The 13,827-nt window shown below is 41.6% G+C and overlaps 1 protein-coding gene across 1 annotated transcript in view; it reads left to right on the plus strand.

The window, feature by feature from the left end:
* The first annotated feature begins 4,015 nt into the window (after positions 1-4,015).
* LOC121623730 (cadherin-18) overlaps positions 4,016-13,827 on the plus strand; it is a 61,825-nt gene continuing 52,013 nt past the window's right edge. The window contains exon 1 of the mRNA XM_041961149.1: positions 4,016-4,246. Within this exon, the coding sequence (XP_041817083.1) occupies positions 4,016-4,246 (231 nt within the window). The remainder of the gene's footprint in view (positions 4,247-13,827) is intronic.

Below are 13,827 nucleotides of genomic sequence, written 5' to 3' on the forward strand. Positions count from 1 at the left end.
TTTTCTGTCTGCCTGGTGTCCGAGCTGGTCGAGCAGTCCGCCGGCGAAAAAATAAAATATGAAAAGGTTCACCGAGGGTGGTGTACATATCCACCAACTGTGGATACGTATGGGGAGGTGCGATAACTCGTTTCTATATTTTATATGCTATGTGATGTAACTTTTCCCAAAACATATTTAATAATTTAAAACATTAAAAAAGTTACAAAAATGTTTGATGGATTTTCAGACCTTCAGCCAAAAGGTAAAATTATGTCTAAAATACACAAGAACCTGGTAGAATTCAATATGCAGTATAGTTTAGTTTAGTTTTCTTTGAAAAAAAAAAGCATACAGCTGGTTTTAAGCAAACATTGCTCAAACAGCAACAAATAGTGCATTCGTTGGGGAATATTTTCTGCAGTGGATTAATACACAGTTGCTAGTGCTTCTGGCAGCAGAGCAGTTTATGTAGGAAAGTAAGACCTGTTGTGTCATGTTCATGTCATCCAGTGCATAGATGTGACACATTTATGTGTTTTAAACAGTTTGTTGTGACAAGAATGGAGCTCTGTGGAAGAGAATCAAGCTTTGGCTTCACAAAACAAGTATTCCATACATCTATCCAGCCTTATCTTTTAAAATAATCAACAAACAGTCAGTCAGAGTATGAAGCAGATCAGAACATAATTGCATGTACATGTGAACATAGACGCTTTTTGTGTGCGTGCTGCCAAATTCTTTGTGGCTGCCGCCGTGCATAACGCATCCTGTTAACCGCTGCACAGAACATGCCATGGGCAGAAGGCAGCTCAAAACAATATCATCATCATAAAAAAGGGGGGGAAATTATTTCCATTTACAGAGCCAGATGCTGTTGATTTCATGGCTTCCCAAAATGTATTTTGCTGGGAATCGGCATGATAATCAGACAATTAGGGGACTGATTGAAGAGAGCCCCAGGAGGCGAAAGTGAAACCACTGGAAAAGATATTCTCATTCTGACTCGCTCAGGTACCACAATTGTCTCGCAGATGCTTCGACTGTGTAGGGAAAATCTGCCACAGTGCTGTTGAATCCTGATATTATTGAATCAGAAAAACGATTCTAAAATAAGAAGAAAAAGCTTAAAATCTCTGAAACAGCTTTTTCGAACGAACCACTCCATCAGTATTCTTTGCGGGGCTTGATGGCGTTTTCTCAGTTACTGGAAAAGAACAGCTAAAGCAGGATTTGGGCGTAGCTCTACCTATGCAGATGAGAATCTCCTCCCAGATTACACATGTTTGGAGTGTGGCTGAGTATTTTATCCCCTGCTGCTTTAATCCAAGTCGATGTGGAGCAGACTTTGCCTCCTCTTTCACAGCTCGGGCAGGCAGCAGGTATTACCAGTTACAACTACTGCACCGAGTCAACATCACCAACAACTATAGTTGAGCTGTGTAATTTGCATGTAGAGATATTTGAAACATGGGGATTAGTCAGGGGTTCTAAGCACATCCTAATCCATATACATGTGAAAATATTTATATTTATTTTTACACAAAAATAATTCAGTGATTATCCTTTAAAGTATGTGACCGTCGTAAGTTGCATTAATGTCTCGTTTCAGCGTTTCTAATGTTGTCACATGCATTGTAAGAGATGGAGAGCAGCAGCCTTTGAAGTCTGTCAGCTTCGAGATCCTATTAAATATCAAATGCATGTGTTTGTCCTCTCGATAATCCGCACGAAGCTGCTATTCTGCTGCCGCACTTTGAATGTTGGACCAACTCTCCTGCTTGAAGTTGGTGTTTGGTGCTTCTTATCAATGTTATTCATGGAAAAGGGCCTAAATTTCTTTTTTACTTTTCTGTGTTTGTTTTCAGTGTTGACTCACATCTCATATAATTCACTTTTCAGTTTCACTCGTTAATGCAGGTTGTTGGTTTTCATTTAAATCGGGTGGCGGTTTCCTGTTTTTGTGACTGCTTGGTGTTTCTCATCTTTTTCTTCACGGGTAAAACTTTTTTTTGTCCTCTTGTGAAATGTCAGTCAAAAGTGTGCGTATTGTCACAGTTCAGGAAAGATCCAAATCCTTTTAAGTGTTTTTCCCTTGTGTGAACGTGGAGTAGCCGAGTGGTCGCAGCAGGAAGTATGAGTCATGCCGACAACTCGTGCAGTTTTTGTTCTTCTGCTGTTACTCTCTCAGAAAACGTCATGTTGAGACACAGGCAAGATAATAACCGTTGAGATTTTGAATACGTGGTTGGTCAAAATGAAGCCTACTCCAGATGTGGGGACCCGCTAGTGTCTGTGGTCATTACCTTGGCATACCCTTTGGGAATTTACCAGTGGCAGTCGTGTCTCCATTGCATAAGATGTAATTCTTTTGGAGGCTAAACTTCTGTCTTAGAGACAAAATCTAATATTTGTTAATGGCTTTGTTTGGTTTGTTTTGTTTGTTTGGCTCGAGATAAATGTAAGGCTCATGGTTTATGAACACTGCTGCACTTTTGGCTGCCTATATGTTCAGCTCTTGCCACACTTTAATAGAAAATGGGAAAACGAATGGTGGCGGCGCAGTGTTTATGAAGTTTTATCTTAAACGTACATTGCAGTGATAATAGTGAAAAAAGCTCCAAAAAGCTAATACCAGGGACCTTTGAGCGGAGAATATTTTGTTGTTTTTGAGTGTCGACAGCAGAGCCGGGACTGTGAGCAAGAACTTTTTGTGTCATTTGCAAAGTGAGCGTCCTCTGTTCTCCTGGTGAGAGTTCGAACTCGACGTTCCCTGTTTGAGAAGTCGTTATTTTCTTTAGCTGCGACATCAAACATCAGCAAGGTCAAATGATGCAACTTCCTCTCATCCCTCCCAAAAAAAAACTGAGCAGTGAGGACCAATTTCATGCTTCAGTAGCACTTAAATAACATATCTAACTTTAAAATCCATCCGAGACTGGACTATTTCCCATAATAGCTCCTTGTTAAAGACACACATGCAGGTGTAATGCGTGTTCTTGCAAAGTAGTGCAGAGGGCCGCTGCAGCAGGGCTTCGCTGGAGTCCTCAGTGACAGGGAAATGCTTGCAGTTATTTTTCACTACTTCAGTGCCGTCTTCAGTTTGTAATTTTGATTTAGCAAAACAGCTTCTTCCTGTGTTTTCCGTCCCACTGCCTTTCTAAAAATCACCCTCTGTCTTACGTCTGAGTGGCTTGATGTCTGTCCTTATCATAGTGAATGCACTTCTTCCTGCCCTGTGCTGAGGCACACGCTAAGCCTCGCAGTGTGCCCCGGCCGCGTTAAAACATCCAAATCAAGCCTTTTTCTGATGTTTTTGAATAAAGCCAACTCATCCTTTGAGTCACAAGCTGGCGCTTCTCCTCTCTGATACATGACTCTGACCTCAGAGGCCAGAGTCACTCACCAAGCAGCGTTCCGACCTTACAGACATGGACGACCTTTTAATAGAACCGGAGCTCCTCAAATAACTCCTAAACGTGTTTGTATCGTCTGCACAATGGCAGAAATGGCTGGAGTGCTGAAACCAGATGTCGTGTTGCCTCTTTGTACTTTATCGCAGTCAGCCAGTTTGAAGTGCACGTCCTCATCTGTAAGGATTTGTGATTTGCAATTTAATTGGAGGGAATTAGCGGACGTTTAGCTTCTAATATCCATCAAATTAATCTCTGACGCTGTGTTTCTGTTTCTCCTCCTCTCTCTCCCAGGAAATCCAGAATGGCTTCCGGGATTAACCTCTGCTCTTGGTAGAACTACCCAGAAGTTCACGTCCATTCGCACACGTCTCACAGCCTGGGAAATTCCATAATGTAAATTTATCTTGCTTTTTTTTTTTTTGGTAAATCTTCAGCTCTGGGGCCATGAACCTTAGAGGATCTACCGGGACCACTATTTCCTTAGTGTGGATTTAGATTTTGCCGGGACTACTGCACGGGCCTGCAGCGGTGGCTAGTGGTGGCGGTTGCGGCGGCGGTGGCGGCAGCAGGACCTTACCTCCTTGGAACACAGGGATAACTTTACAAAAGCACACGCCACCATGAGGATATCTACCAGCTCCTGTCTCTGTCCCTTTCTGGTCTGCCTCTGCTTCATCCAGAGGTGCTACGGGGCGAGCCACCACGTCCCCGCCAAAGTGCCCACCAAGAACCAGACCAAACTGGCCAACGGGGAGACGGAGGTGCACCACAGGCCTAAGCGTGGCTGGATCTGGAACCAGTTCTTTGTTTTAGAAGAACACATGGGGCCAGATGCGCAGTATGTTGGAAAGGTAGGATTTTCATTGAGCTGTGAGAAAGAACTTGCTTCTCAACAGCTTTCCTGCCATTTTTTCCTCTTGTTTATTGAGAAATAGGTTACAGCAGGAGCAAGCTGTGCTATTGAGGCAGATTGCCACGTTTTGGCATATAAGCATTGTGCATGCTGATATTATCGTCTGATGTGGAAATCTGGGTCTCATTTGTGAAGGTGTGAGTTTTTTTTTTTTTTCACCCCTGTCATTTCTATGTCTAACCGAATTCCTCTTACGTTACTGTCCAAAAAATGTTTTATTCTTTGTAATTAAGGAGCGCCTCTCAGCATGTCTGTCACTCAGGGAAGAGTGGATTCAGCTTGAAAGTGAGAATAGCCCTCTACATCAAGCTATCTTTGAACTGGAATATCAGATTTGGTCTCTCAGTGGGAAATGAACCCAGATTTGATCTCTTGGTGGGAAATGAACCACCACAGTAAGAAATTGGACAGTAGTGCAATGGGACATTATAAGCCAGGGCACCTCATAGTTGGAAAACTGTATGAATGTAATTTCAGTATCATTTCAGACTGACTGATTTCTCTCGCGGTGGAAAAGATAGTTGTGGGTATTCGTCCTGCATGTGCATCTGGTATGGTGTAGCCTGGTTGTTGGTGGTGACTTTTCTGTTAGCTCCACAATAAGCCACAGGGAGCCGGTTAAGTCCTCTGCTTGCAGATTGCCTGCCCTTATCTCCTGAAATGTGTTTCTCCGCTGCAGTGATCATTATTCTAGGCACTCAGGCACAGACTAATCCCCTCAACCGCACTCCGAGAGAAAGGGAATGAGAAAGGCATAACGCTCCTCTGACTGCACATATGTCTGTATTTCAACAACAGTGCCATTTGAAGGGGAAAAGAAAGAAAGGAGGGATGACATGCTTGGAAAAAGGGTGAGAAGGAGAAAAAAATCAACAACAGCAAATATCACTTTCCACCTGAAATATCTGCTTATTGAATAAACCTGGGGTTTTAATCACAAATGTCCTTGCGAAGCTGACAAAGCAGGAAAGAAAGGTTATTTACTGGTGAAACATGTTTTTTTTGCTAATATTATTTGACGCATGAATGAACCATAAAATCCCACACTGCCAACAAAAACAATCCGAGGCACTCTGTCCTGAGCGTTAGACAATACCACAGATATTCGGAGCATATTCAAAGTGTCAGTTTATCGATGCGCTAACTGCATGAAGATGTAGTTACTCTTACATGAAATTCGTCCACTGCTTTGAAGTTCACGATTGCTTGGTTTGCCGGCTGGTTGGGCTGATGTGCTAGTTACTCCTACCTTGAGGGTGTTGTTGTTCTCTCTCTCTCTCTCTGTGTGTTTGTGTGTGTGTGTGTGTGTGTGTGTGTGTGTGTGTGTGTGTGTGTGTGGCGGGTGCCGCTGATGAAAGCAAAATAAACATAAACAGCTAATCCTGGATGATAATAAAGCACTGAGAAGAAACATAAACATTATTAAGGAGTCAATTTGACATGCATGTTTAAAGAGATGAGGTCTCCAGATGGTTAGCACAAAAAAACATTTAATTATGTGGGTTGGGACTGGTGTGCAGTGTCCTAATGTGGCCAGGAGACAGAATGACCCTTAATTAGACGAAGACAGGAGAAGGGAGGAGGAGGAGGAGGATTAATGCACTCGGCATGTACAGCACTGTATTGTTTTTTTTCTTCCTCCCTTTGCTTGATTACAAAACTCTGGACATTAGCAAGAAGCAAATGAGCAGTTTCCACTGCAGGGAATTGCCGACGCCTTCTTTGTCGATAATTGCCATCATCAAAAAATGGGAAGTTCTGTGTTTCAGACGTTTCAAGATAAGATGTGTGGAATAGTGCACGCAGAAATGAAATTCTAATTATTGCACATGAAAAGCAAATGTGTGTCAACAAACCTGCAATGTCAAAGGTAGCACGGGCATCCCACAATGCAAGACTTCAGAGATGTTATGTGTACATTTTACCAACACTCTCACATAAAGGACAACATGGTGACTAGAGTGACTTCTGGGAATAAGTGAAGCGGCCGGTCTGTCAAGAACATTTTTAATCCCCCTGAGGTATGCCATAATCCCCAGTGACACCTTTCTGGGGGGCTGATGCATTTGGGAAATGACAGCTTTGTGCATGAGTGAGACGCAAATGCGTGGTTGGGGACAGGGCTTGTCCAGATATGAGACAGAAGACAACCCACTCTCCCAATGGGAGGTGTGAATGCCTTCATGTCAATCAGCTCAGCGTGGTGCTTTGAAGTTGTCGGGCAGGTTACAGACTGGATGGTAATTTTTAGAAGACGATGCAAATCCTCAAACGCTGAATGAGTATGAACTGCGGTGAACTGTCTGCTGTAACTTGGTTGCAGGAGCTGTTGAACAGCTGCAGCTGTTTGATAAAAGGAATCTGAATAGATCCTTGGTCAGAAATCCTTGAGTCCAACCATCGTTTGGGGGTCGGGCCGCTGCTAAAATATACAGCAAATAATTGAGATTTTACAAAATGGGTGCTTCAACCCAGACAAGCAGGGATACCCCTTGTCGTATCCTGTGTTCATTTGCAGAGCAAAGTAGTCACCTCAAAGAAAGGTGCCTAAATGTTTTATTCATGCATCTAAAAATGGATTGTGCTGTGACAGAATCAGGCAACTGTCTTGGTGTATGTACAGTAATAGCTCAACAGTGGGGAGAAGCACGGTTTTTGCATAAAATTGCTTTTCACCTACACTTTGCAATGCAGGAAACAAGAGCATGCAGAATGGAATATTTTCAGTGTTAAACCAGTCAATTGTTTCACGAAATAACAGCCAGTGTTACATTATTACGCTGCATTATTGGAAAAACAATATCCAGAAGTAGTACTAGAATTGTTTTTGACGCTGAGACAAGCGCGAGTGCACACGTGCATGTATGTTTGCATGTGTAGCAGGGTTACACAACATCTTCATGACTGAGTGTTCTTTTAATCGCTGTTTGATCAACATAAATGTTAGAAAATAGTGAGAAAAAGCCTTTCGCAGTTCCCCAGAACTCAACATGATGTTTTCAGGTTGCTTGTTTTGTCTGACCTTCACTTGCTAAATGACACAAAACAGAGAAAAACAGGGAATGCTCTCTTTGGAGAAGCTACAGACAGCAAAATGACAGACTGCTTTGATTGATAAGTGACTCCAAACAGCACTTATTTATTCTTTTTGACCAAATGGGCACACCTGGACAAGCTACCTGACACTAGACCAGAGTCTGACCTAGTCTAATGTCTGATCAGACTCCCCTGTGTTCACCAGCTTGCTTGTCTGTAGCATGCAGAGCTTTTTCACTGAAAACACGGTCATCTTCCACAGGACACAGTCTTTTAATCCATTGTTAATCTAAAAGTATTGATTGCTGCAGGTTTAAACATTTAATGAGGATCAAAATTGAAAAAAAAAAAATCAATGAAGCACCAACATGTACTTCAGTAAATGTGTGTGCACATGTGGCAAAGAGATATTCATTGATTTTTTAACCTGGGTTTTATGCAGCCTTTGATCGAAAATGCTCATCATCTCTTGGTCAGGAATGGCGATGCAGCGTGCCAAGTGCTTAATGCAGCCACACTTTCATCAAACAAAAGCTGATTTTTTTGAAAAAAAAAAGGAAGCTGAGCCAAGTGAATTGCAGTTGAACCATCACCGATTCAACAACGGCAGAAAATAACACTCGAATCGTATGTCTGCTGTCTGTGCAGGCATGCGGAACTTCCAAAGTGCATTCCCCTGTCCTGTCCACTGGCTGAAACGTTCAAACATATTAGCACCATTTAGACACTTGAGACTAAAACCATTTGCCTTCACTCACTGCCAGAGCACGAGGCAGAAGCATGTTTTCTCGAGCTTATCTGCTGACGGTTTCATTTCTGTCTTCCTCCAATATCAAATTTTAGCAGCAGTTGAAGGCAGAGCCGTTAAATGAGTGTCAGAGTTGCTTCCGGGTCTCTAATAATCTCATTACTGTACATCAAGAAGTCAACCATCCTGCTGGGAAGACAATGATTCATTCTCTCCCCCCGCAGATGTCAAAATAGAGGACAACTATTAGGGCGGATCTCAGCCCCTCATCGCTGTCTCTTGATGTATGGTCACGAGGCTGGCGCTCCATCATCAGGCTTCACTGTGACTGTTACAAATCAATCGGAGAGAAGGGGGTGCTCGGAGCAGTTGATTGGGAGGGTGCACGGCCAAAATGTGGTGATAATCAGACAATCAAGCACGCCCACATAAAAAGTGATTAAGTCCTCTTGAGTGAAGTCAAAGAGCTGAGATTTAATCAAAAAACGAGCCCACCCCCACCCCCCCTTTCGCTAATTGCAAATATCCACGGCGCTGATCATCAGCTAGGGCACGTAGCCTGCTCATTTCTCCGTCTCTTCGCTCCCCCCTGCTCCCCCCGCCATGCACATTGTTGATGGAATAAATGCTCCGCACCCTGACTCCCACCTTCAGCTCTCGCCTCTGCATCGGCAAGGCCTGCCTCCAACATCAAAGCGCCGCGGCTTTAATGAATCTTTCACAACCGACATGAAATAAACGTCGCTACTGTTTGTCAGACAAACAAAGACGTTTGGCTTTCAGCAAAGCGCACACGGCTATTTGTAGCCTCGGCGCATCTCGACAAATGCGCCGGTGTAGCCTGCGGGCCCGTTTAGCCAAGTTGTAAACTTGATGTCTCACTAAGAGTTCAGCTCACATGAAAATCTATTGCAAACCAGCGTTGGATCAATCCGCTGTAATGTAGTCACCAGGGTTGTTATTTCGACATATTTTATGCTCCGTGTTTAGTGTTTTTTTAGTTTAATGTCAAAATTGTTCATTTTCTGCCGGCACCAGAGAGATATTCTTCTCTCTGACCTTCTTGTCCACACAGTTCATGAGTGGACGTAACAGCGGCAACATCCTTTAATGCTAGCGAGCAAGTTTAGCCGGGCACATACATTATGTGGATCTGTAAACCGAATGCGGCCAAGCCATTACAATAATGGAATCCGACCAGGCACATACATTATCAGGATTCGTACGGTGAAAAGGACGAAGTCAGTACAGAAGAGGAGTAGAGGAGCGAAATGGATGAAGGTCAAGCTGTGTAGGGACTAATAGTGTGTCAGGATGGCACTCGATAGAGCGTGTCCTCCCTCGGCTCTATGTAATTGTGGAGATTGTGTTACACTTGTCTTGTGCTCCTCTTTCCAAAAAGCCGATGTTCTCCGTTAATGTTTGCCAAAATGAGGGGATTAAGTCATTTTCTTGACTCCACCTGAAGACAGACGTGATTTATGTCTGTTTGAATTGCAGCCACTTACGAGCGTTTTGGCCGATTATCGCAGCATCGTGTGGACACTCAGCTCTATATTTGTTCAGCAGAAAAAAAATTGTCAGGAATAGAATAAGCGGCATGTTTTTTTTATGTTGTGCGGTAATGGTGCATGTTGTTCTATTGGCCCATGAAGAGGAACATTTGAATCTTCTTTTATCTGCTCTGGGTGAATGGGTTTATTGGTGGTTACATATCTTTCAGAGGTTGAATACCTTTGGCCATCAATTGCAGCTGCAAGTTTTGTGCTAATAAAGATATTCTGTTCTATCTAGTTTTTTGTTTGTTGTATCGGGCTGGTTGCAAGATATCTCTGTTGGTGGACTAAATACAGCTGCTGGTTAATGTAATTAATTATCCACATTAGACCTGAAATGATTAGTTGATTAATCGGTTCATAGAAAATCAGAATCAGCAACTCTGAAGTTTTATTTGCTGCTCCCTGCTCATCAAATGTGAGGTTGTCTTTGTCACATATAGGCTGGATAACACAAGCAAGGGGAAGGTTTCACCTTGGGCGAGGGGTAATTGTAATAGGCATGAATAATTAGCTGTACCCCTAATTAATATGTAGTAAAACACCCCTTTCTTTGGGTTTAAAATGTCATCAAATTTGAAATTGTGTCACAGATTTAATATCATCACAATATGACATTTTATTACATTTTATACATTTTATAGGGTGAGATGATTTCTCAGATTAGACACATTGTCTAGAATTTGTTCTCACTGTAGTTTTTATTTCAGTGAATAAATAATCTAGATTGTGCATAATCAACCCAGTCAAACCAAAATCCAGTCTGTAAATCCAGAATTATGGTCGTTTTGTAAAGAATCCAGAAAATCCTCAAAAAAATAAAGCAACACAAGAAAAGTCATGCACTGGTGAGGACTACTTATACAAACAACACAAGATTACAGTATTAGATATTATGGTCCTGCCCCATAATCATTAATAATAAACTTATTATTATTTTGACTGTGTTTTCAATAGTGCCTAAAATGTTTCAAGGAAGATTTTGAAAGAAAGTCAACTATTAATGCTAAGTATGGTTATTGATTGGTGTCGTCATTAAGTCAGTTAAAACTGCAGAAAAATCCACCACAGTATTATTGGTTTTAAGAGGGCTGGTTCATGTAATAATGCACACTGTTAGTTGACCAGTTGATGATCAATCTGTCAGTCAAAAAAACAATGTAATCGTTTTAGCATTTTGATAATCGTGTTGGTTGTACAGGTGCAAGTAAAATACGTTTGCTGCTTCCAGCTTCTCCTTCTATTCATCCGTGCAGGTTTCACTGGGTGCCCAAATAACTCATAATTTGTGACTTTTCATTTCCCGTCAACTGTGACAGACTAAATGAGTCACTGCATAACTATAATCATAAGCTACATCTCTCGTTTGGTTACATTTGTGACCCATTAATTTTATTATATTATGCAGCATTACCATATGATTAAAAAATAAACTATTTAATGTTGCAGAAATAAGGTGGCAGGTACCCGTCAGGTTGCAGGATTGCTTTCACCCTCAAATCTCCTTGTAACTGACTGAGACACCTGACAAGTAGTACGACGGTGCCAAAGGTAGACTGTTAGCACCAATTAGCTCGTGAACACAAGCCGTGTCAGGCTACCGTTGACGACGATGAGCACACAGACCTCAAACAGTGAAAACATGTAGTCTGTTAACAAATGAAAGCTCAGGTTGCTCCTCTGGGCATAGGATGAAATTATAAGTGAGGTTCTCCTTGAGATTGGAGAGTTTTCGCCAGCAACTTTAGAGCCTCAGACTCTGCTGATCTCTTTAAACTCCTCAGAAATGCATTTCTTGCTGCCGGCCGCCAGCCACATGCCAGTCATCTATTCCACTAGTCTTTAATAAAGTCGCCCATAGAGACAGAGAGATAAACACAATCCCTTGTTTTGATGCCCTGTGGAGGAAAATGATTCCTCTAAGTCTGTGTGGCGACATGACAAAACAACAAGGTTGCACTCTTCCAGATTGCCACATATAGTGCTGACGTATGCTGAGCTCATATCAGGCCAGCTCTGCGGTTAAACAAAATTGACACTAATTACATTAAGGCGGGTAGTCATGAAATTTTCTGTGTGATCAAAATGAATAAAGTATAAATAAAATATTCCAACCCTGGAGCCGGAATGCAGTAGCAGCACCCTCTGCAGAGAAATGGAGCCCTGTATTTGAAATCCTGTGACAGAAATGTGCCCCAAGCCCAGTTTTGTACAATCAGCTTTGACTAAGAAAGGAAATATGTGAAATATAAACTGTCCCCTAAACAGCAGCGAGAGAGAACTCTGTCCAGAGATAATTTGACACTCCAACTTTCTTTTTTTTTTTGCTTCTTCTCCTCTTTTCGGTATCATCAAGCAGTCACAAATGGTTAGTCAACATGAGAAATATGTGTGCAGTTCACTTACAGCCAGGAGGTATATCAGTATTGGTTGCTGTTGTCTTTTTCTGGTGCTTAAGGCTGCAGTTGACGGAAATTATTTGAATTTATTTGACTTTTCCAGTAAAAATGAACAGTGAATGCTTTCAACATTGTCAGTTGTCAAAGTAATACTGATCTTTTTTCACTCTTTGTCTGGCCATAGCTGCCCAAAATATTAGATATGTAGAAATGTATACCACTATTATATTTTAACAATGAAGTTCTCAGGTTCAGTCCAGCAAGTTAACCCCTAGATGCCTGAATTTATTTGGAATTATACAAAAAAATTAATTATTTGTGTTTTTGCTTTCAAATTGATCCTAAATTAAGAGGAGTTTGTTATTTTTTTCTGTAGCACATACAATAGATTTAAATTTAGGTATGATGCAAATTAGCGACAACAGGTGTTAATGCTTAAATGCAATAAAAAATGCCTTTTTTTCAAAATTCATTTTTCTCTTTGGAGATTAATAAAGTATCTATCTATCTATCTATCTATCTAAAAGCCACAAACTTGTTTACAACTGTAAACCACACAACAGATGTAGTTTTCACTTTGACCGGTCCGACGAGAAACCAGTGCTTGCAAAAGGTTCCTAGGTGTGTGTTGAATATGCACAAACCGGCATTAGAGGAATGCATGCGCGATTCGGCTGCAATGTGGATTAAAGCGATATGATGTGAATTTGCGACAATTGGCATTAAGGGGTTAAGATGAAATTATCATACCCTCCATAAAATTGTTTTTTCCTGTATAATTACTGTCTTAGCCATATATCAATATAAGGATTAAATGATTTTTCTTTGAGGGAAAAACATGCAAGCAAGATTGCATTGGTTCCATGTCTGTTTCTGAAGGTACCTGTGGCCACAACAAGCTCCACCAATCAGATGACTAGGGTGGCCTATATGTAGCCTGACAGACAATACCCAGGGCTACAAAAGTGGGCAAAAATTCCTCTAGTTCATAAACCCAGTTTCTGTTAGTACATAAAAGTTGAAGCAACAGTGTATGTGCATCAAGCGGTGAGGTTGCAGACTACAACCAACTGAATACTCATCACCTCATCCAAGCATGCAGGAGAACTATGGTAGTTGATAAAAATGTGTGAAACTTTAAAGGCCCTCTCTACAACCACACTTTTTAGAGAGTATTTAGACTTACCAAGGTACCGAGGATAAAATGTAGCTTTCTACCTCAGGCTCGTCTCGCTGCCCTTTTGATTCTCAGTCATACACATTTAGTTTGCTGTTTATAGCTTTATGACCAGAATACTTCATATTATGTCCCTGCATTTTATCTCCTGATCCTCACTGGTGTTTAGAAGGTTTAGAAACGTCTTGATGGTTAAAACGGTTGGAATATGTATCATTCACAGAGTGCACATACAGGACACATCTATTATGAGTACACAATGGGCCATAGTGGGGTATTACAGAAGATTAGGGTAATTTTAAAACCAATCAAGACCACTTAACACGCTTAGGCAACACTCATTTTCAAGCATGGATCCTTACCGCAAAATAACTCTTTTCTGGTTTGATTCCTCATGATTCACTCTCAGCTGGCCTGACGCTGCTCTACTCTCAGCCGTGATGTTTGTGTAATGGCCCACAACCTGTTGACACTTTTATCACCCATAGATTTTGGAAGGCAGTAGTCGCCATATGCATCATTGGTTCGCACTTTGCGGAGCATGATTTATTGGCTCCTGCAAGGGAAGTCAATGGCTAAATTAGCACTCTGACTGGAGGCGTA

Source organism: Chelmon rostratus, chromosome 20 (genome assembly GCF_017976325.1).
Source record: "Chelmon rostratus isolate fCheRos1 chromosome 20, fCheRos1.pri, whole genome shotgun sequence".
Classification (NCBI taxonomy): domain Eukaryota; kingdom Metazoa; phylum Chordata; class Actinopteri; order Chaetodontiformes; family Chaetodontidae; genus Chelmon; species Chelmon rostratus.